The sequence below is a fragment of the Balaenoptera acutorostrata genome, chromosome 20 (assembly GCF_949987535.1).
Source record: "Balaenoptera acutorostrata chromosome 20, mBalAcu1.1, whole genome shotgun sequence".
Taxonomy (NCBI): domain Eukaryota; kingdom Metazoa; phylum Chordata; class Mammalia; order Artiodactyla; family Balaenopteridae; genus Balaenoptera; species Balaenoptera acutorostrata.
The window spans coordinates 24,901,024-24,924,878 of NC_080083.1; the positions used below are offsets into that span (position 1 = coordinate 24,901,024).

A 23,855-nucleotide genomic window follows, 5' to 3' on the forward strand; every position below is an offset into this window, starting at 1 on the left:
ATTTCTGTGTATGAAACAGCATACATCTAGGGCTCATTTCAGAGGTACACATATACAGAACACCCCAAAGCAGCACAGCAAAGTCCTTGAGAACTGAACCACAATATAAAGCAAAGCACAAGTCAAAGACTAATCCCTGAGTAGCACAGATGAAGGACAGAATTGTCCTGACACTGGAACCCATGGGGAAAAAAAGGGCAAGATAGATTGCAGTCTCAATCCAACCAGGATGACTGAGTGCTGGGGGAAAAAAAAAAAAATCAACATGCTTCAGAGGATTTTAATAGGACCCAGAGTATCCACAAAAAAATATTCAAAATGTCCAGGAAGGTGGTTCTTCTGATGGGCATTGACATGTCGTACCTTAATGTATCCCTCAAATATCCATAGTGATTTCCACAGAGTTGTGCCCCATACAGGCATCCCTTTAATAGATCAGGTTTCCATTGCCCTTCATTGGCCATCATCCATGAGTTGGTAAAGATCAAAACATAGGAGCTTTTATCATTGTTCAATTCTCCCACCACTGCTAGGAAAACAGTATGAAATTCAGCCCAGATTTGTTTTTTACTTTCTTTGATCAGAGTGGTGGCCTTCCAAACAGGATGTTATCCATTTACCTTACAACTGCCATCCATAAACCAAGCAGCTCTTTGTTGGTCAGTTGAGAACTGTTTATAAGGCACTGTCCAAGTGATGACAGAATCTTGTGGCTCCTCACACAGTTTCAAAGTCAGTCCTAGGGGAAAAAAGGCTCCCCGCTTGTGAGTACATGATCCTTGCATTCCACAGGTAGCATGATGCTGTATAAACCATTTCCATTTTGTTATGGAACTCTTCTGTGCATTGCCCTCCCCGACAGACTGTTTTTCTGACATCATCCGAGACATCAAAGGCATTTCTGGTTTCAAGATTATTTTCCATCCTTCAGTCATAGGGGTAGTTTTGATTACTGTTTGACAGCAAGCTAGTAATTGCCCCTCAGATGGCAATTCGCTAAAGTCCTAGTACTCAATGCTAGGAGGTGCTCACAGGCTTTTGCTATAAGCCCCAATGTATGCTCCACACACAGCTATTGCACAGAGAATTTGTCCATGTCAGCACTCCAGTTTGTACTCTATACTGTTTGAACTCAGGCCATCTTATTGGTTCCCATTTAGCATATCCAAATAATATTGCTTGAAGGGAAGGTTCAAATGCATTCCGTTTTACAATACTCGGTAGGTGAAATGTCTATCCCCATAATATATGCAGCTATTGTCCAACCACTTCACATAAAGCTTGTTCAAACATACCAGTTCCCCTTCGAACTTTCACCTTAATCTCACGACCCTTACATTCCTAGCTGTAGCCTCCATTACAACTTCATCAACAGATTCTGGTTTTACAATACCTCCCTGGGGGAGGTGTTCCCCAGTCAGACATAATATTCATTCCCATGAAACTTTCAGATAAAGGAGACACAATTTCTTTACATAAAACCTTCCAATTTTATAACCCTATCAACTCTTACATTTCTATAACTTCTCAATCTGATTAAAGTCCAAATTAGGGTTTTATAAATGGGTTTCCATGTCACAGTGTATGGGACTCTGTTGTAAAGGAGTCCCAGAAATATCTCCACCTGCTGACCACTTTACCCATACAAGTGCATATAGCCTTGGCAGTCAGGTCAGAAGACCTTGGCCCCTTGGTAAATCTTTACCTTGATTAATCTACCTAACCATCACCCCAGGGACTTCCCTGGCAGTCCAGTGGTTAAGACTCCATGCTTCCACTGTAGGGAGTACTGGTTCAATCCCTGGTCAGGGAACTAAGATCCCACATGCATGTGGTGTGGCCAAAAATAAATAAATAAAATAAAATAAGATCCATCACCCCAAGCAATTGTGGGTAAGAGTTCTCAGGGTAATTTATGCCTTTTGGCTTTTTAAATTCTTCCAGACTAAGGTAAATAGAGCAGACTTGTTTGGGGACTTTTAACGTTGGGGGACTAGCAGTGGGTCCCATTGATCCACCAGACTTTGATAGTGCGGTATCAACACTTTTGTTTCAACACCATCAATGTCCACCACATTCACCCCATTTCTCAATAACCACATAAAGACTTCCACTCTGCTGAGACAAGCCCTTTGACTCTCCCTTCTGTCTCTCCCCCATTTTCTTGTTAATTACTCTAATGATCTTGGTTTCAATAAGACCCATATTGGGAAGCTGAGATGGCCAATCTGATAGGAATCCTCAGACTACTGTTTGATTTTGCAGCAGTAAGAATGATATGCGGTGCCCATGTAACAGGGGCCCCCTTAATCACAGCATCTACCATAATGAGTAATGGGCATATTCAGTAGGTGAATAACCCAGTCATCATAAAGCCAGTCCCACATGGCTTGCATAAAGCATATCAGCTGCTTCATCTGGGGTGCTCTACATGGTGATTATAGGGGGATTTGGGTGGTCCCCCTTCTCAGAATAAACACATTTTACAGTGGCTTTTCTCCAGTCCATGAGGCTGGTTGTTCCTTCCAGAATAACCTCCTGTGTGTCTGGATCACATATAGCCATCTGTGATTGTGCAACCGTGAGCTTGGGTCCTGTATCAACCCAGACAAACTATTCTACTTTGTAGCATTTAAAACCAAAGTTACTGCTCCTAACTTAGCTATTCTCACAATCAATTTTAGTAAAGGTTCTTCAGAGAGCTGATGATACTGATCTACAAAATGAGACAGCTCCTTCACACTAAACCCCTTGGTCAGAGACCTTCAAGATGGCAGAGGAGTAAGACATGGAGATCACCTTCCTCCCCATAAATACATCAAAAATACATCTACATATGGAACAACTCCTACAGAACACATACTGAACGCTGGCAGAAGACCTCAGACTTCCCAAAAGGCAAGAAAATCCCCATGTACCTGGGTAGGGCAAAAGAAAAAGAAAAAACAGAGACAAAAGAATAGGGATGGGACCTGCACCTCTGGGAGGGAGCTGTGAAGGAGGAAAAGTTTCCACACACTAGGGAGCCCCTTCACTAGCGGGGAGGGATGCTTTGGAGCCACGAAGGAGAGCGCAGCAACAGGGGTGCAGAGGACAAAGCAGAGAGATTCCCACACAAAGTATCGGTACCAACCAGCACTCACCAGCCTGAGAGGCTTGTCTGCTCACCCACCAGGGCAGGTGGCGGCTGGGAGATGAGGCTCAGGCTTCGGAGGTCAGACCCCAGGAAGAGGAGTGGGGTTGGCTACGTGAAGACAGCCTGAAGGGAGCTACTGTGCCACAGCTAGCCAGAAGGGAGTGTGGGCAAAAGTGTGGACCTGCCAGAGAGGCAAGAGACCTTTGTTTCCAGGTGCGCGAGGAGAGGGGATTCCTGCCCAGCGTGCCCATTCCTTAGAAGGCAGAGCACCGCCTAAGTGAGCTCCAGGGACAGGTGTGAGCCATGGCTATAAGCTTGGACCCCAGAGACGAGCTTGAACTACTAACACTGTCACCAAGAATCCTGTGTGCAAGCGCAGGTCACTATCCACACCCCCCAGGGAGCCTGGGAAGCACAGCACTGCCAGGGTACCGTGATCCAAGGACAAGCTCCCCAGGAGAACACATGGTGTGCCTCAGGTGTTGCAATGCCATGCCGGCCTCTGCCTCCTCATGCTAGCCCCGCATTCCAATTATGACTACCATACCCCTCCCTCCCCCCGGCCTGAGTGAGCAAGAGAGCCCTAATCAGCTGCTGCTTTAACCCCCTCCTGTGTGGGTGGGGAACAGACTCCTGAGGATGGCCTACACACAGAGGCAGGGCCAAAACCAAAGCTGAAGCCCAGGAGCTGGGTGAACAGAAAAAGGGAAATTTCTCCGGGCAGCCTCAGGAGCAGCAGATTAAACCCCCGCAATCAGCCTGATAAACACTCCATCTGAAGAACACCTGAATAGACAACGAATGTTTCAAAAATTGAGGCGGTGGACTTTGGGAACAACTGTAGATTTGGCGTTTGCTTTCTGCATCTAATCTGTTTCTGGTTTTATGTTTTTCCTAGTTTAGTATTTAGTGCTTATTATCATTGGTGGATTTGTTTATTGGTTTGGTTGCTCTCTCTTTTTTTTAAAATATATATATGTATTTTTTCCTTTTACTGTTTTTAAGAATGTGTATGTTTCTTTGTGTGATTTTGTCTATATAGGTTTGCTTTGACCATTTGTCCTAGGGTTCTGTCTGTTCATTTTTTTAAATTGTTTTTGCTTTTGTTAATTTGTTTTTGTTTTTGTGTTGTTTTGTTTTTTTCTATCTTCCTTTTCTTTTGAGCCGTGTGGCTGGCAGGGTCTTGGTGCTCTAGCCAGGTGTCGGGCCTGAGCCTCTGAGGTGGGAGGGCCGAGTGCAGGACATTGGACCACCAGAAACGTCCTGGTCCCACATGATATCAATCGGCGAGAACTCTCCCAGAGATCTTCATCTCAACACTAAGACCCAGTTCCACTCAATGACCAGCAAGCTCCAGTGCTGGATGCCCCATGCCAAACAACTAGCAAGACAAGAACACAATCCCACCCATTAGTAGAGAGGCTGCCTAAAATCATATTAAGTCCACTGACACTCCAAAACACACCACTGGACGCAGCCCTGCCCACTAGAAGGACAAGATCCAGCCCCACCCAACACAATAGAGGCACCCAGTCTCCTCCACCAGGAAGCCTACACAAGCCACTGAACCAACCTCACCCATTTGGGGGCAGACACCAAAAACAACGGGAACTACGAAACTGCAGGCTGCGAAAAGGAAAACCCAAACACAGTAAGTTAAACAAAATGAGACAACAGAGAAATATGCAGCAGATAAAGGAGCAACGTAAAAGCCCACCAGACCAAACAAATGAAGAGGAAATAGGCAGTCTACCTAAAAAAGAATTCAGAGTAATGATAGTAAAGATGATCCAAAATATTGGAAATAGAATGGAGAAAATACAGGAAACAATTAACAAGGACCTAGAAGAACTAAAGAGCAAACAAACGATGATGAACAACACAAAAAATGAAATTAAAAATACACTAGAAGAAATCAATGGGAGAATAACTAAGGCAGAAGAACAGATAAGTGACCTGGAAGATAAAATAGTGGAAATAACTGCCGCAGAGCAGAATAAAGAAAAAAGGATCTCATTCAGATTCAACGGAGAAATTAAAACCTTTACAGGCAAGCAAAAGTTAAGAGAATTCAGCACCACCAAACCAGCTTTACAACAAATGCAAAAGGAACTTCTCTAGGCAGAAAACACAAGAGAAGGAAAAGACCTAGAATAACAAACCCAAAACAGTTAAGAGAACGGTAATAGGAACATACATATCGATAATTACCTTAAATGTAAATGGATTAAATGCTCCAACCAAAAGACAGAGACTGGCTGAATGGATACAAAAACAAGACCCATGTATATGCTGTCTACAAGAGACCCACTTCAGACCTAGGGACACATACAGACTGAAAGTGAGGGGATGGAAAAAGATATTCCATGCAAACTGAAATCAAAAGAAAGCTGGAGTAGCAATACTCGTATCAGACAAAATAGACTTTAAAATGAAGACTATTACAAGAGACAAAGAAGGACACGACATAGTGATCAAGCCATCAATCCAACAAGAAGTTATAACAATCGTAAATATTTATGCACCCAACACAGGAGCACCTCAATACACAAGGCAAATGCTAACAGCCATAAAAGGAGAAATCGATAGTAACACAATAATAGTAGGGGGCTTTAATACCCCGCTTTCACCAATGGACAGATCATCCAAAATGAAAATAAATAAGGAAACACAAGCTTTAAAAATACATTAGACCAGATAGACTTAATTGATATTTATAGGACATTCCATCCAAAAACAACAGAATACACCTTCTACTCAGGTGTTCATGGAACATTCTCCAGGATAGATCATATCTTGGGTCACAAAACAAGCATTGGTAAGTTTAAGAAGATTGAAATTGTACCAAGTATCTTTTCTGACCACATGTTATGAGATTAGAAATCAATTACAGGAAACAACTGTAAAAAATACAAACACATGGAGGCTAAACAATATGCTACTAAAAAACCAAGAGATCACTGAAGAAATCAAAGAGGAAATCAAAAAATACCTAGAAACAAATGACAATGAAAATACGACGACCCCAAACCTATGGGATGCAGCAAAAGCAGTTCTAAGAGGGAAGTTTATAGCAATACAATCCTACCTCAAGAAACAAGAAACATCTCAAATAAACAACCTAACCTTACACCTAAAGCAATTAGAGAAAGGAGAACAAAAAAACCCCAAAGTTAGCAGAAGGAAAGAAATCATAAAGATCAGATCAGAAATAAATGAAAAAGAAATGAAGGAAACAATATCAAAGATCAATAAAACTAAAAGCTGGTCCTTTAAGAAGATAACCAAAATTGATAAACCATTAGCCAGACTCATCAAGAAAAAAAGGGAGAAGACTCAAATCAACAGAACTAGAAATGAAAAGGGAGAAGTACTAACAGACACTGCAGAAATACAAAGGATCATGAGACATCACTACAAGCAACTATATTCCAATAAAATGGACAACCTGGAAGAAATGGACAAATTCGTAGAAAAGCACAACCTTCTGAGACTGAAAAGGAAGAAATAGAAAATATGAACAGACCAATCACAAGCAATGAAATTGAAACTGTGATAAAAAATCTTCCAACAAACAAAAGCCCAGGACCAGATAGCTTCAAAGGCAAATTCTGTCAAACATTTATAGAACAGCTAACACCTATCCTTCTCAAACTCTTCCAAAACATAGCAGAAGGAGGAACGTTCCCAAACTCATTCTATGAGGCCACCATCACCCTGATACCAAAACCAGACAAAGATGTCACAAAGAAAGAAAACTACAGGCCAATCTCACTGATGAACATAGAGCAAAAATCCTCAACAAAATACTAGCAAACAGAATCCAACAGCACATTAAAAGGGTCATACACCATGATCAAGTGGGGTGTATTCCAGGAATGCAAGGATTCCTCAATATATGCAAATCAATCAATGTGATACACCATATTAACAAACTGAAGAATAAAAACCATATGATCATCTCAATAGATGCAGAAAAAGCATTTAACAAAATTCAACACCCATTTATGATAAAAACTCTCCACAAAGTGGGCATAGAGGGAACCTAGCTCAACATAATAAAGGCCATATATGACAAACCCACAGCCAACATCATTCTCAGTGGTGAAAAACTGACCATTTCCTCTAAGATCAGGAACAAGACAAGGTTGCCCACTCTCACCACTATTATTCAACATAGTTTTGCAAGTTTTAGCCACAGCAAATCAGACAAGAAAAAGAAATAAAAGGAATCCAAATCAGAAAAGAAGTAAATCTCTCACTATTTGCAGATGACATGATCCTATACATAGAGAATCCTAAAGATGCTACCAGAAAACTACTAGAGCTAATCAATGAATTTGGTAAAGTAGCAGGATATAAAATTAATGCACAGAAATCTCTTGCATTCCTATACATTAATGATGAAAAATATGAAAGAGAAATTAAGGAAACAATCCCATTTACCACTGCAACAAAAAGAATAAAATACCTAGCAGCAAACCTTCCTAAGGAGACAAAAGACCTGTATGCAGAAAACTATAAGACACTGATGAAAGAAATTAAAGATGATACAAACAGATGGAGTGATATACCATGTTCTTGGATTGGAAGAATCAATATTGTGAAAATGACTATACTACCCAAAGCAATCTACAGATTCATTGCAATCCATATCAAACTACCAATGGCATTTTTCACAAAAGTAGAGCAAAAAATTTTACAGTTTGTATGGAAACACAAAAGACCTTGAATAGCCAAAGCAATCTTGAGAAAGAAAAATGGAGCTAGAGGAATCAGGCTCCCTGACTTCAGACTATACTACCAAGCTACAGTAATCAAGACAGTATGGTACTGGCACAAAAACAGAACTATAGATCAATGGAACAGGATAGAAAGCCCAGAGATAAACCCACGCACATATGGTCACCTTATCTTTGACAAAGGAGGCAAGAATATACAATGGAGAAAAGACAGCCTCTTCAATAAGTGGTACTGGGAAAACTGGACAGCTGCATGTAAAAGAATGAAATTAGAACACTTCCTAAAACCATACACAAAAATAAACTCAAAATGGATTAAAGACCTAAATGTAAAGCCAGACACTATAAAACACTTAAAGGAAAACAAAGGCAGAACACTCTATGACATAAATCACAGCAAGATCCTTTTTGACTTACCTCCCAGAGAAATGGAAATAAAAACAAAAATAAACAAACGGGACCTATTGAAACTTAAAAGCTTTTGCACAGCAAAGGAAACATAAACAAGACGAAAAGACAACCCTCAGAATAGGAGAAAATATTTGCAAACAAAGCAACTGACAAAGGATTGATCTCCAAATTATACAAGCGGCTCATGCAGCTCAGTATCAAAAAAACAAACAATCCAATCCAAAAATGGGCAGAAGACCTAAACAGACATTTCTCCAAAGAAGATATACAGAAGGCCAACAAACACATGAAAGGATTCCTGGGTCATAAAACTCAGTAAAATATTTAAGGTACATAAATGTACTAAATTTCCAAATGTACTAAAATAATCAATGTACTAAAACATATTGATGCCTCATTGTGGTGGTAGCTGGATTATGTGAGATTGAGTCTCTTTTTTCTGTTTCCTAAATTCTCATAAATTTTAAAGTTTAAAATAAAAATATCCACGTTGTAGTTGGAATGATACAATATATCAATATTATACAAATAAGTCTCCTTGAAAAACTCATTACAGCCCAGAGCTTGGCTTCAGCCTTTGCTACAGACCGAATTTTTGTGTCCCCCACAAAATCCATATGTTGAAATTCTACCCCCGATGTGATAGTATAAGCAGGTGGCGTAGATGATTAAGGCATTAAGACAGAGCCCTCATGAAGGCGATTAGTGCCCTTATAAAAGTGTTTCCAAAGGGCTCCACCACTCTCCAACCATGTGAGGACACAGCCGGAGACAACATTGTCTATAAACCAGGAAGCAGAACTCATCAGACACCAAATCTGCTGACACCTTGATCTTGGACTTCCCAGGCTTCTGAACTGTGAGAAATAAATTTGTTGTTTATAAGCCATCCAGGCTATATCTTACTGCAGCCCAAACAGACTAAGACAGACTTACTGACCCAGAAGCCTAATTTCTCGGGAAGACTTACATTAGTGAAGCTCATGGAGACACAAACAAACAAACAAAAAAAGTAAATATCTTGCAATATCTCAATTAACAAGGGGAAGCAGATCTAATACCGGTTGGGGGGGGGACTGGGGGAGTGCCTTTCTAACCAAGGGAAATGGTTTGGTAATAAAATTAATATGATTTAAGTACAACCTCAAAGTGGTTAATTCAGGTTAAAGAGTGGATTCAGTTGTACTCTGAAATAGAAGAAAATAAGGTGCAAATAATTTCATGATTAAGAAGCCTCAAAATTCACGCGCCAGAAAACTAACTTGCGCAAAGTTGTGAATGGTTCTAAATCAGTGACCAGTAAAAAGACAAAGTATCACTTTTCCCACTAGATATTCAACTCATGACATGGGTGTATATGTATGAAAATTTATCCTCTCTAGTGAGGGAAGATTGCACACCTCGAGCGTGGCACGGATTTTTAATTTCAAGACCTAACCACCAAGAGTTACTTACTTCACGTCAATTTCTAGAAATTAAAGGTAAAACCCTGAGGTTCAAAATAGAAAGGCTATTTGGTGGTTGTGGGAATGGGGAAGACTCATGGAATACAATTAAGTATCATTTAGAATATATTTTGGCTAGAGACCAAGAGGCAAGGTTCTTTGTTTCTTTCGTTTAAACTTTTTCATAATAAATCTTTTATTTTAGAACAGTTTTCGGTTAACAATTATAGCGAACATAGTACAGAGTCCCCTATACCCCATACACAAGTTTTTTAAACTCTAACTTCTACTTCCAACCCCCCCCCCCCCCACCTCCCAAACCGTCCCCCACTTCTCTCCGATTCTAATCTCCTCAGGTTTCGGCAGGGCCTGGTTCTCACAGTGCAACGTTAGGATTGTAACGAAAACCCAGTTCAGTTCAAACTTCACCGCCCAGCCACAACTAGGTCAGCTGAGCTAGCCGACACCAGAACGCTCCCGTCCCGCCCAGCCCTCTCAGAGGCGCTCCGACCCCTCGCCAACGTGGCTCCTCAAACTCAGGCCCCGGGAGACGCGAACCAAGCGGGACCAAAGCGCTGGGCAGCCTCCAGAAGCCAGGAGAGCCGGGGGCAGGACCAGGTGAGCACCTAACAGCACGCTCCTCCCTCGAGGGCAGGTTCCGGAGGCTAAAACATTTTTAACCTCAAAACGTCCAGACCTCTAACCGGCGTGGGGCGGGTTACACAAACCTACGCACATTCGCTTATTGTTTAACGCAGACGCCTGCTGCCGCTTCTCGGCCGCAGCCACCTCTTCACAGCCAACACCCCCAGGCGGCCTCTGCCCCGCCCCATCGTCGCAGCCGACTCTCGGCGCGCCGCGCGGGGGCGGGGCGCGCGCGCGTGAGGACGTCCGGGAGCGCGCGCGCCGCCGTCGCCGTCGCGGAGCTGGGTGGGGGTTGTCGGCGGTGGGTCTGAAGGTGATGGCCTTGACTGAAGGCCTCGAGGCGGCATCTCCCGCTGTTTCTGCAGTCGCTGCCCGGGACTCGGTGCGCTCATCGTCATGAGAGGTCAGGCCTGGGGGAAGCGGGCGAAGTAGGCGAGGGGCCGCGGCGAAATGGGCTCTGGGGAGAATAACTGAGGCACTCGAAAGTCGAACGTGGGAGGAAGAATCTGTCCTGGAGATTCCGGAAGAGCCCTTTGCGTTTACTTTTCTTCCCTTTTTCTCCCCTTTCTTGCTCGTACTTGGAGGAAAGCGGGAGGGTTCTGTGTTTTTATTTGTGGAAAAAGACGCTGAAATTCTCCCGTCCAGCGTCGGTCTTCAGAGGTTGGAGGAAATAAATAGCAGCCGTGGCGTTGGAGCATCAGTGAAAGCCTCTAGTGAATGGCACTAAAAACCAAACCGCCCAACAGTAACTGAAAAAAAAAAAAATTCCAAACCTGGGAATGAAATAGAATGACACGGAACATGCCCTGACGTTAACCCCAGCTTCCTCCTACAGAAACGGCAGAAAGGCTCTGCGTTTCGTCAGCTGGATCCTCGACGGCTACCCACACTCGTCATTTTAGGGATCTTTCCGTGCCAGTGTTCTCTTTCCTGACGCCCCTCCCCTCCAAGGTGGCATTTTTAATGTGCAGACTACGTAATTATCCTTATTCAGAATAAAGAGTCACTTAGCAATTACATGGTGACTCCCCAAGTCTTCCTGTTTTAAAGGCATTTAGGTAACACCCTTGAGGGGGCGACAGGAAAAGGTAATACTCTTGGTATTAATTATTGGAAACTTTTTTATTAGCTTTGGAAAAGCTGTTTCAGCATAAAACGAAATTTGTAGGTCACCTAAATGAAATGTTTATTATTAGTTCTCCATGATGATACTTAATGAGGAGTTAAGATTTGATGTTTTCTTCCTAACCTTTCCACACATGAAAAAAATACTCTTATTAGATGTAGAATCTACCTCAGAGATGAAACTGCTCCAGTTGAACAATGTAAATGTACTTAAGTGTTCTAGTATGATTACTAGTACTCATATTATTAACATCTGCTGAGCACCCATACTTTGACTATTTTGCCAGTTCCTTCTGTCATTAGAGAACTGGAGGCATCTGAAGCTAAACTTTTTTGGTAGCAGATGTTTCCTAAAGGATAGTTTGCCTAGGGCAGCAGAGCCTTCGCATAAAGGGAGAAGATGGAGGAGTCTAGTAATAAGCAATAGATAACCTGGAAATAATTCATGTACTGTGACTATCAGCCTCTCCTTTAGTGAATAAATTATTCCTAGTGAGCAATATATTGCCTGTACTTAACTGTTCACTTAGAATATTTTCTGCGCTTTGATTTTTAGGAGACAGAGCCCTGAAGCAAAGAAATCTGGATCACAGAAAAAGTATTCAGGGGTCATGCAAGCCAACTGTAGCCCACTCCACAGCCCTTCAGGAGCTGCAGGCAGTGAGGATGCCTCAGCCTCCCAGTGTGTCCAGACAAGATTGACAGGAGAAGCTTCCTGTCTTTATTCTGGAGATGTTCGTATTCAGATAAACTCCATGCCTAAAGAATGTGCTGAAAATCCAAGCTCCAGAAATATAAGGTCAGGTGTCCACAGCTGTACCCATGGATGTGTACATAGTCGCTTACGGAGTCACTCCCACAATGAAGCAAGGCAACCTGATGATACTGAGACGGAGTCGGGAGATCATGGTAGTAGCTCCTTCTCAGAATTCCGATATCTCTTCAAGTGGTTGCAGAAAAGTCTTCCATATATTTTGATTCTGGGTGTCAAACTTGTTATGCAGCATATAACAGGTAGGGTATAATAAAACATTGAGCTGTTTCATTACTATATGCAGCTAATTTTCTTTCTTTATTGGTAATCTACTTTAACCTATGTATTTGTTTCTTATTTTAGTTTTTAAAATTGTATATGCTTCCTTTAAATTCATGTTGTGTTAGCTCTTTTTTTTCCCTTTCAATTAACTGGACCTTATTTTCTAACAGGAATTTCTCTTGGAATTGGGCTGCTTACAACTTTTATATATGCAAACAGAAGCATTGTAAATCAGGTTTTTCTAAGAGTAAGTATAACCAGCAACTAAAAAATCATTAAATGTTTCTCCCTGTAGAATTATATACTCATTTTTGAGAGAAACAGGAATAAACATAAGATAGTTTATTTGATAAATTTAAGTAGACATAATGTACCATCCATGATACATTAAATGTTGTTATCTAAATGACCTGGAATAAATGATCTGTCCTAATACTGAATTGATTCACCTTATTTTCTTTGTATGTTGGGTTCCTGATAAAGAAAAACTAGACAGAAGGATTAAAAGGTTTACAACACACTGTTTGATCTGATTTGTCAAGTGCTATCATGTTTTTAGTTTGACCATACTAAGTAATAATAATCATCATTAAAAACTTCAGCTGTTGTACTATAAGATTTAAAATAGTTAAATAAAACGTACACTGAATAAATGGGTATTGAACTATTTATTTAGGTTTCTCTTATTTAAAGAAAACTAAACCCAAGAAGTTTTTCCATAAGAAATTATAAAAGATTCCTATTCATGTAAATTATTGGGAAAACAGGATTAGTTTATAAAATTTCACCTTCAGGCAACTTTAAAGGGTTATATCTGTGTAAAGGATCATACATTTTGACCTGAAAATTCGTAGTTAGAACCTATCAAACCATAAAAGTTTAATTCAGGGTTTAAAATTAGTAAAATTTTAAATTAAACTAGTAATTAAAACAATTATAAAACTGAGATTAAAAACATTATTTTATTAAATTCTTATTGAATTGAGAATTTTTAAAATTATATTCATAAACCCTGGTAACATAAATGCAGTTTTTAAAAGTCTGTTTTGTTGGGAAGGCAAAAATAGGAAGCTGCAGAAGTAAAGTTTTTATTTATGTAGGTCCTTTATGTCAGTTTGTAGAAGATTTGGCTTTGAAACATAGGTAATATTGTTACACAATGAGGAAACTTGTATTTTAAAAATCTGTTTAAGTATGTGTTTTGTTTTCTTCACTAAAGGTATATAAAATAGAATGTGATGATGTACAATTTAACAAATATTCTATATTTTTATTAAGATAAATTAATCTATTAAAATGTTCTAAGTTAATAAATTAGTCATTAAAGTAAAATAGTTTAATGATATTTAAAATTCTGGCATAATTCAAAGTAACAAATTATAAAATTGTTTATTTTTCAGGAAAGGTGCTCAAAGATTCAGTGTGCTTGGTTACTGGTATTCTTAGCAGGATCTTCTGTTCTTTTATATTACACCTTTCATTCTCAGTCACTTTATTACAGGTAATTAGAGGTCCAAGTGCACAATCACATTTTTATGTAATCGTATACTCCATAGCACTTTGCATGTATCTTACTTGCACATACTTAGAGTTCAATTTTTAACTATCTGTCTCCTTCCAAGATTGAGAGCTTAAAGTGACTTACTCACATTTTTATACCCAGTGCCTTGCCTCATAGCAAGTGCTTAATAAATACTTAATTTTTGATACTTAAATTTTTACTTATATAATCAGTAGTTACTAAATACCATTAGGTTGTTGTTAGTGATCTTTTTTGGTTTTTTATTTTTGATAAATAAAAACTATATATTTAAAATATACAACGTTTTGATCTATGTGTACATTGTGAAATGATTACCACATCAAGCTAATTAATAAATCCATCACCTCCCTTAGTTACCTTCTTGTGTGTATGTGTGATAAGAACACTTGATCTTTGTCTCTAGAAGGAGAAGACTTGCTAAAGGACAGTAGTTGATAAGTTTTTCCATGTCAGATGGAAGTGTTCTGAATTTTCAGCTTTAATCAGATAATTAGAAGTCCTGGTTTCAGTGGAGTTGGAGAGATGTGGACAAATGTGGGATATAGTTTGTAGGTGTAGCCAGTACCACTCAGTTTGGATTGGGTGAGTAGGTAAGGGGGAAGAATCAAGGATGATACTGGGTTTTTTTAGTCTAAGCAACTGGCTGGATGGTGGTGCCATTTACTGGGCTGGGAAAGACTGGGGAAGGAACTGGTTTTGAGGGAAAATCAGTAATTTTGTTTCGAACATGTTAAGTTTGAGAGGCCATGTAGAACTATTAAAGTGATTACAGATATTTGTCATGAGCTCAGAGTAGAGGTCAGTGCTGTAAATTTTGGTATTATCAGCATATGGTTGATATTTAAAAACCAAGGAACTTGACAAGACTAACCAGGGAAAGAAAGTATAGACAGAGGAGAGGGCCCAGGACTGGACACGCCCACAATTAGCCAGAGGAGGAGCAGCAAAGGAGACTTAAGAAGGAACCATCAGGGACTTCCCTGGTGGCACAGTGGTTAAGAATCCGCCTGCCAATGCAGGGGACATGGGTTCGAGCCCTCGTCCGGGAAGATCCCACATGCCGCGGAGCAACTAAGCCCGTGGACCACAACTACTGAGCCTGCGCTCTAGAGCCTGTGAGCCACAACTACTGAGCCCGCGTGCCACAACTACTGAAGCCCATGCACTGAGAGCCCGTGCTCCACAACAAGAGAAGCCACCACAATGAGAAGCCCGCGCACCGCAACAAAGAGTAACCCCCACTCACTGCAACTAGAGAAAGCCCGCACGCAGCAACGAAGACCGAACGCAGCCAAAAATAATAAATGAATAAATAAATAAATTAAAAAAAAAAAAAGGAACCATCAGTCACATACGAGAACAACTAGAAGAGAGTGGTGTCAGAAGTCTAGGAAGAAAATATTTCAAGGAGAGAAGAGGGGGAAAAAGTGACCTTCGAATTTAGCAAGAGGGAGGGAGTTGGTGATCTTGACAAAAACAGTTCAGTGGAAAGGAGGGGTTAGACTCCTGACAGGAGTTGGTTGAAGACAGATTGGCAGATATCGAGTATTTGTGAGTTGTTTAGATTATAGGCTAGAAAGATATCAATCATGACAAGTTAGGAAGACTCGTTCTTTATGGAGGGAAGATTTGAAATTCAAACATTTAAGAAGTTTTTTTTTATAAATTTATTTTTGGCTGCATTGGGTCTTCGTTGCTGCGTGTAAGCTTTTCTCTAGTTGTGGTGAGCGGGGCCTGCTCTTTCCTTGCAGTGCGTGGGCTTCTCATCGCAGTGGCTTCTCTTGTTGCAGAGCATGGGCTCTAGGCATGTGGGCTTCCATAGTTGGGGCACGCGGGCTCAGTAGTTGTGGCTCGCGGGCTCTAGAGCACAGGCTTAACTGCTCTGCGGCATGTGGGACCTTCCCAGACCAGGGCTTGAACCCGTGTCCCCTGTGTTGGCAGGCAGATTCTTAACCACTGCACCACCAGGGAAGTCCCTAAAAAGTCTCTTTAAAATAAGCAAAATGATCTTCCATTCTATTTACATGAACTCTAGCATCTTGCCAAACTCTTATTTTTTACACATCAAATTAAAGTAAAATATTTGGTAGCAAATTTAGAACCCCCGTTGACACTTTTATCTTTTTATGTTGCTCTGGTAAGTTTTGATGTTTTTCTCTTGGTAGCTTAATTTTTTTAAATCCTACTTTGGACTATTCGAGCTTCTGGGACGTACTTTGGATTGTTGGAATTACAGACTTCATTCTGAAATTCCTCTTCATGGGCTTAAAATGCCTTATTTTATTGGTGCCTTCTTTCATCATGCCTTTTAAATCCAAGGTAAGAAAGTAATATGTTTTATTGGAAAGATGTTAGCAGACCATATTAATGCTATTTAGTCTTTGCTTAAAGGATTCCTTCTATAATTTTTCAGTTTGCTCAGTAACCTAATTTTAATTATCTATATTATCTCAGACTGGCAGCTATTTGGTCAAAGACTTGAACCTAAATATTAATCTATTCCAATAAAATCAATTATATTTGCTTTGGAATAATCTAAAAATGAGTCCCCACATCATATATGGGAAAATATACATTTATACTTCTGGTTTCCTCCAGGGCATTATTAATTGATAATTGATAACTGACTTAGGCAGTTATTCAGTGTTTTTTCATATTCAATGAAAACTTTAAATTTTTATAATCAGCAAAATGTTTTATTATACATAAAACATTTTCACTGTCACTCTTTAGAAATTCTTTGAAAACAGACCAGTGACTGTAATATCTAAAGAACCAAGTTGAGGTTGTCGACAAGTCATAACCATTACCATTATGAAGATTAATTTTATAGTTGTTATTGTGTCATATACCCATGATGTTCTCAGCCCAATATGAAGTATTTGCACTGTGCATGTAAGTACCTTGAGTGGCTCTATTTGTTTTCTTTTTTCTTCCTTTTTAGGGTTATTGGTATATGGTTTTAGAAGAATTATGTCAGTTTTACCGAACTTTTGTCCCCGTACCAGTTTGGTTTCGTTACCTTATAAGCTATGGGGAGTTTGGTAATGTAACTAGATGGAGTCTTGGGATATTGCTGGCTTTACTCTACCTCATACTAAAAGTAGGTAACATAATAAATCTTATCATTTATAATGATTCATATAATACTGTTTACATATTTTATGTATGACTGCTTTTCTCTTTATATATTTTATAGTTTATCTTCGTATCACTAGTTTGAAGTAATGGCAGATTCTGTATCTACTTAGAAATGGAGAAATGGAAATAGGTATCTTAATCCAGTGGTTCTCAGATTTTACTGGGGGAGTGGACCTCTAAGCATGGATTATCTAAGGTGGAGGGGAACAACAGAACGTACCCATCCCCTACAGTAGCATCTGTCATACACATAATTCTCAAACTAGTGGAGTATCTTGTCCTGTTCCCTCTATGCCTGTTCCCCTCAATCACTGTATGAAACGTTACATAGGTTAAGGACATGTGAACCAGATAAAATTGCCTTGCCTTTGATTTAGTTAAGTTTATATTTATCTTGACCAAATTGTAATTCTGGGCATTCAGATGTACTTCATTTTGGTTAAGAGTTGGCTGAAATTGATAAATTGAGTAAAATATTCCATAATTGGACTTTAAATATATTTAGAATGAAATGATTAGTTGTGATATGCAATGAGCATAAAATTAATATCAGTATTTGATATTAGCTTTGATCTCTTGAGTTTAGCAGATAAGGCTCTTTGAATAAATGAATTATTTTCTCTTTCAGCTTCTGGAGTTTCTTGGACATCTGAGAACTTTCAGATGGGTTTTGCGAATATTTTTTACACGACCAGTAAGTATTTTTTAATCAGAAAAAACACTTTTTATCTTTCTTTCTTCATTATCAAAATGTTTTAGCTCAGCAATTTTACAAATGCAGATTTCATAATTACATGGCTTTTTAGAAAAATTTCTTGTACTTTGGCACTTGGGGCTGTGATGATATAGAGGTTTTGTTTCTGTGATAAGTTTCTTAACTTGCACATTGACAACCACCTGATAGTTGATGAAGTACTTATATATTTGAGTTTGCCTCTTGCACTTACAAATCACTTGACGTTCTTAAGGGTTTATAAACATTCCCTTAAAAATCTTATGAACTTTTGTTTCTCTTCCTTTTTTTAATCCACAAATAGTAGCTTTGTGTATTTTCATTAACTCCTATTCAGCTTCTGTGAAAGTGCTTATACTATAATTTATTGTGTATATGAAGAAAGCTTATTACCAAAAATCATGTCCCTTGAAATTTTCTTACTGGAAAAATTTCCCCAATACTCAGTTCTGTATGCACAAATAAGTTCATGACAATAACAGTAAATTTAACAATAACAAAACAATTTTAACAGTAAATTGAGACTCCAACGTCAATTATAACTTTATTATGTGATCCTACTGATGTAACAAACTGCAGAAAAAGGGTGTCATAGCCCAAATGATAAATAGCTCATTTGGTATTTAGTAGCCTCAGAAGTTCTCAGTATATAAGTGTGATAACCGGATTTCAGAGTTTGATTCTCAGTTTTGCAGTCCATTAGGTACTTAACAATTATGTGGTCAGGACTCAGGGGAATCTGACGTACAAGAATGCCAATCTAATATGTTTAAAAAAAAAAACAGGATTATACCGACAAAGTGGAGTAAACTAACTGGCCAGGGCACCCTTTCCTGAAGACAGTAATGTATTAAGTTTTGCTGCATCCTATTCAGACTTCTTTCTTTAGATAAGATACAATAAAATTGAGACTTCAGCTTCTGAGTTTATTCAGTTGATGATGTATCGGCCACTTTGCTGTAGCAATTAATCTAGTAAGGCTTGAGATGAAATATTTTTTTTTTATAGTCAATTTTGTTTTTGTTTTTTTTAATTTTATTTATTTATTTACTTATTTTTGGCTGTGTTGGGTCTTTGTTTCTGTGTGAGGGCTTTCTCTAGTTGCGGCAAGTGGGGGCTACTCTTCATTGCGGTGCACGGGCCTCTCACTATTGCGGCCTCTCGTTGCGGAGCACAGGCTCCAGACGCGCAGGCTCAGTAATTGTGGCTCACGGGCGTAGTTGCTCCGCGGCACGTGGGATCTTCCCAAACCAGGGCTTGAACCCGTGTCCCCTGCATTGGCAGGCAGATTCTCAACCACTGTACCACCAGTGAAGCCCCAGACTTCTTTCTTTAGATAAGATACAATAAAATTGAGACTTCAGCTTTTGAGTTTATTCAGTTGATTATGTATTGGCCACTTTGCTGTAGTAATTACTAAGGCTTGAGCTGAAATACTTTTGATATTCTTTCTCTGTGAAGCATAAAGAGACTATCACAGTCCACTCTGTTTTATTCCTGGGATTCTCATGTTCCTTAATGTTGCCCTGAAAATGGCAATCATCACCAGGATGTCTTCACCTGAAGGGAGTCTGCAAAGTGCCAGACAAGAGTGCTATTTTAAAAGCTTGTCAGCATACATATCTGCAGTGTACTCTGCTGAATGACATTTATTGAAGGGAAATTGGCACCAAGATCATCCATCAGTATCTCAATTTGTTTCTGGAATCTTTAACATGACCAATCTCAAAAAATCTTAATTTTCAGTGTTTTTATCCTTTGAGTCTTAGTTTGATTTTGTTAACCCTCGATGACAAGAAGTTTAGGTCACAGCTTCAGGTTGCTGAGTCAAGTCATGCTTTTGCTCTCGTTACCATGACTGAAACTTGGGTGTTCTTTCTTTTCCTCAGCCACCTTTTCCACATCATTTCTACAGAAAGCTGATCTCATTTGTAACATTTTGTCACATCTAGTTAATGACTAAATTCTACTGAATTTGGTAGGGAAGTTATTAAGATCTTAAAGAGATCAGAAACTTTTTTTAGGACTTAAGAAAAGGAAATGCAAAGCTTTGTGTTATTATTCAGTTTGACAGTATAACTCTACCCAAGTGACATTTTGCAATTACAGTTCTTCTGTAAAATTTTACCATTCTTTCTTAGTACTAAATGCGCCGACTTTTGTGATAAGGATGATAATTAAAATTATTTTTAGATTTAGTGGCAGGACACTGTTCAGTGGTCCCCAAACCTTCTTCACATTGAACTCATGTTGAGAGCTTTCAAGAATTAGATTCCTGAGTTACATCCTGGTATGTCTGGACCTACTGAATGAATCTCCAGTGTGGAGCACAGAAACCTATTTCTAAAGTAGTCTCTACATGAGTTACATTGAGCCAGCCAAGCTCTGGATTGACTTTTTTGAACCAATGTCATAGGGAATAAGTGGGCTCAATTTGGCAGTACTGGGTCACATAGTACATGAATATAGATTGCATAATGCTGTGTTATATTTCAGATCGCTTAGTCTCTTAGCCATTTGAATTTGAAGCACTGTCATTATTTGGGAATCCAGTGAATCTAACAATCTTCCAATATCCTATTATGTATTACATAGTGAGTTAACCTTGATGCGATCCATCCAGGCATCGTTCTGCATACATAGTTCAGCTCTGAAATGTTTATATTCTTTGGGAGAGTTTTCAAATGCCTAGTTCCTTGGAGATTTGAGAAATACAGTACCATCTATGTATTTTAGGAACAGAAAAGAAAGAAATTTGTAGGAACATAACTTCTTATCTTTATAGAGTTACGGAGTGGCTGCCAGCAAGAGACAGTGTTCAGATGTGGATGATATTTGTTCAATATGTCAAGCTGAATTTCAAAAGCCAATTCTTCTCATCTGTCAGGTAACTGTATTTTTAAGCAACCTCAATACAGCACTTCTCTGTGACCTGCAAAAGTCACATTTATGTTACTTGTAGGGAAATATACACTATTCAGCAGAAAGTAGCATTCAGGGCACATACTACTAATTTCTTACTTGTGATTAGGGGTTTGGTAGGTTAGCTAAATCTTGTCCCTTAGTTCTAATGATTTTTATGTAGAGGAGTGTATAAAGGGGAAAAAAAAATTCAAATGGCAGACTGGATACCAAAGTGACTGGAAAACAGACTATTTTTAATAATTGAATACTAGTCTTTTAAAATAATACCAGCATTTGTTACTGGATTGTATAAGGCCCTTTCCTGTACTTTATTCCAGTAACCCTCGAAGACTTTATTAAGCTGTTAGTCATTATACTTGATCTTAAAGTTATCACCTGAGGATAGCTTGTATTTTATTAAAAGTGGTTAAATGGATAGTACAAGTCAGAATAATACTTGTGCCTCTACCACGAACACCGCTGTGTTCTTGAATGTTATACTTTGTTCTCACTTGTAAAATAAAGGGATTAGTATTCTCCAAATTCCCTTTCAGCTCTAGAGTACGATTCTCTACAATGTGATGGATTTAAAATTGAAATGTTATCAACTATAAAATCTAGTTCTTAATTCCCTTACAGCATATATTTTGTGAAGAGTGCATCACCTTATGGTTTAACAGAGAGAAAACATGTCCGCTGTGCAGAACTGTGATTTCAGACCATATAAACAAATGGCAAGACGGAGCCACTTCATCACACCTTCAAATATACTAAGTTCTAAACTTAACATTAAGGCCACAAACCACTAATTTTATTTGGTTACAGTGACTATTGGTAAAGACTTTAGAATGGATTTTCAGGGTTGGAAGTTAAGGAAAATGTTTCCAAATGGTTTTAGAATATTATAATAAGACAAGTGTGTAGTCCAGCTTATCAAAAGATTAAATGAAAGAACCCTGTATTTTAAAATATATATAAGTAATGTTCAACATAATGCATATGCAACATTTATTCTATCCTAATTATTTGACAGATGATTGCAGTGTTAAATTGTAAATGTGTTTTCTTGTTAATGTTACCAAAATGACAATCGGATAACTAGAACTAGTGGTTTTAGAGGAATTCAGGTATTCTTTCCTGACACTGTTTTCGGAATAAAGAATATTTTTCGTAATATTTTAAGATACACATTACCTGAAAGTAGAATTTTCTTTAACATTGACTTTTATAATTCCCATTCTAAAAATTCTGAAATTTTTCATAAAATTTGTATTTTTAAATGAAAGCTCTAAATGCTATATTTTACCTGTACAATCAGATTTTTCTAAGGAAGATTAATTTACTGAGGATGAAATATTTTAATATTGTATTATTCTCTGTAGTGTGATTAGCAGTCATTGAGAACAGATGATTTAAATTCCTTTTCTTTGTGGACTTTATACATACAATCCTGCCATCAGCTTTAATGTTCATGATCTTGCTTTTTGGAAAGTGCCATGGACTTTCTTGAATTATTAAAATAATTCACATGGATTACAAACAGCTGGCTTCACTGATGATTTGAATAGAGTGACAAACAAGACCAACTCAAACACTTAGAAAAGAATTCCTTGGGACTTCCCTGGCGGTCCAGTGGTTAAGACTCCGCACTTCCAATGCAGGGGGCGTGGGTTTGAGCCCTGGTCGGGGAACTAGGCTCCCACGTGGTGCGTGGCCAAAAAAAAAAAAGAAAAAAAAAAAGGATTTCCCCGTATAACTAGTCTTCTCCAGAGAGTTTTGGAATCTCATGCTTGAATCACCATTACTTGGGAGATTAAAGCTTGCACTCAGGCCAACAAAAGCTTTGGAGAGTGTGGTTTGTTTGCCTACAGGTATTTGTGCAGGGTGGTGGAAAGAGAATGAGGCACTTTCTCTCTCACTATGAAACCTCTAAGGGAGGATGGATCTATAACAGAAATCCAAAGGACTGGTTATTATCTACATTTAGATGCAAGGCCTCTGCCCATTTTCTCTTTTACCATCTATCAGTTTGCACACAAGAAAAAGATAGTGGTGGGAAGTAGAAGTTACGAGGTAGAGGTAGAAAACAAATTTGCAGTGCTGATAAGACAAAGATGAAACCAACCTGGATTAATAAGGATAGTGACCAACCAGATACAGGTTAAACCACTTTTCATGCCTTATGGCCACCCAAACTGACAAAAGAACATTAACCTGTAACTTTTCTCCCCCAAGTAAATATTGCTAGATTATAAGTGCAACTGTTTCTGTTCATTCAGGATGAAATACTTAACTATGTTACCTACTTTGAGAACCACTGCAAATACTAAAAAACAGGCTTACTTGGCCTTAAATCACCTTCCTAACTCTGTGGTGAAGCTAACAGTTGTTATTTAGGTATACAGCAGGGGATAAGTGAGAAAGACAATTTGAGATTAGAATTTGGGTGTGAAGGATATGCTGACTTCTTGATAAAAACATAATAACATCTTAACCACATGGGTTACTTAAGCCCTAATACAATACCTACTTACCACACTTACTTACCCTATGGCCATATGGATAGCTTTATTTCTTAATATGACTGAATAACAAAAGAAGTCCCTGGTGGACAGTGGGGTTTTTTGTTTTTGTTTTTTTAACAAACAAGAAAGCAGTTCACATATGAATTTAAAAGGAGGGAAATGTAACAGGAGAGCTTTGCCATTCACTAGTAACATTGATGAACTAGAAGCATTTCTGTATTTTTATTCCTTCACCTCAAAAACAGGAATAGGGATTCAAACCCCATTTATTCTGTGAATTCAGATCACATCCTCTAAAAGACTGTTTTATCAACATCGAGTCACTACTATGTTTTATAAAAAAGTACGTTTGAGAACTTCTGTAGAGAAACCATCGTGGCAAGTGTGATAGAATTACGTCATAAATAAGAGGTGGTTTACACAAAACACCCATCTTACAGTAGAGATATTGAGACATTAGTTAAAAACA

At 38.8% G+C, this 23,855-nt stretch overlaps 1 protein-coding gene across 2 annotated transcripts; it reads left to right on the forward strand.

Moving 5' to 3' along the window:
• The first annotated feature begins 10,221 nt into the window (after positions 1 to 10,221).
• RNFT1 (ring finger protein, transmembrane 1) lies at positions 10,222 to 22,403 on the forward strand. Of its 2 annotated transcripts, none has more exons than XM_057536693.1 (9): positions 10,222 to 10,352; positions 12,061 to 12,518; positions 12,711 to 12,787; positions 13,941 to 14,041; positions 16,249 to 16,402; positions 17,028 to 17,186; positions 17,853 to 17,918; positions 20,743 to 20,844; positions 21,501 to 22,403. In XM_057536693.1, exons 2-9 carry the CDS (start codon positions 12,116 to 12,118, stop codon positions 21,633 to 21,635), a joined length of 1,197 nt encoding a protein of 398 aa, XP_057392676.1. In that variant the 5' UTR covers positions 10,222 to 10,352; positions 12,061 to 12,115; the 3' UTR covers positions 21,636 to 22,403. The 2 variants fall into 2 exon arrangements, with proteins under 2 accessions (XP_057392676.1, XP_007190339.2); XM_007190277.2 differs by lacking the exon at positions 10,222 to 10,352 and adding an exon at positions 10,645 to 10,782.
• The last annotated feature ends 1,452 nt before the right edge of the window (positions 22,404 to 23,855 follow it).

Bases quoted from the DNA above. Each gene is read 5' to 3' on its own strand.
- RNFT1 (XM_057536693.1), top strand. From the start codon at position 12,116: ATGCAAGCCAACTGTAGCCCACTCCACAGCCCTTCAGGAGCTGCAGGC. The intron at 12,519-12,710 runs GTAGGGTATAAT...ATTTTCTAACAG, and splicing joins TGTTATGCAGCATATAACAG to GAATTTCTCTTGGAATTGGG. The intron at 14,042-16,248 runs GTAATTAGAGGT...TTCTCTTGGTAG, and splicing joins TCTCAGTCACTTTATTACAG to CTTAATTTTTTTAAATCCTA.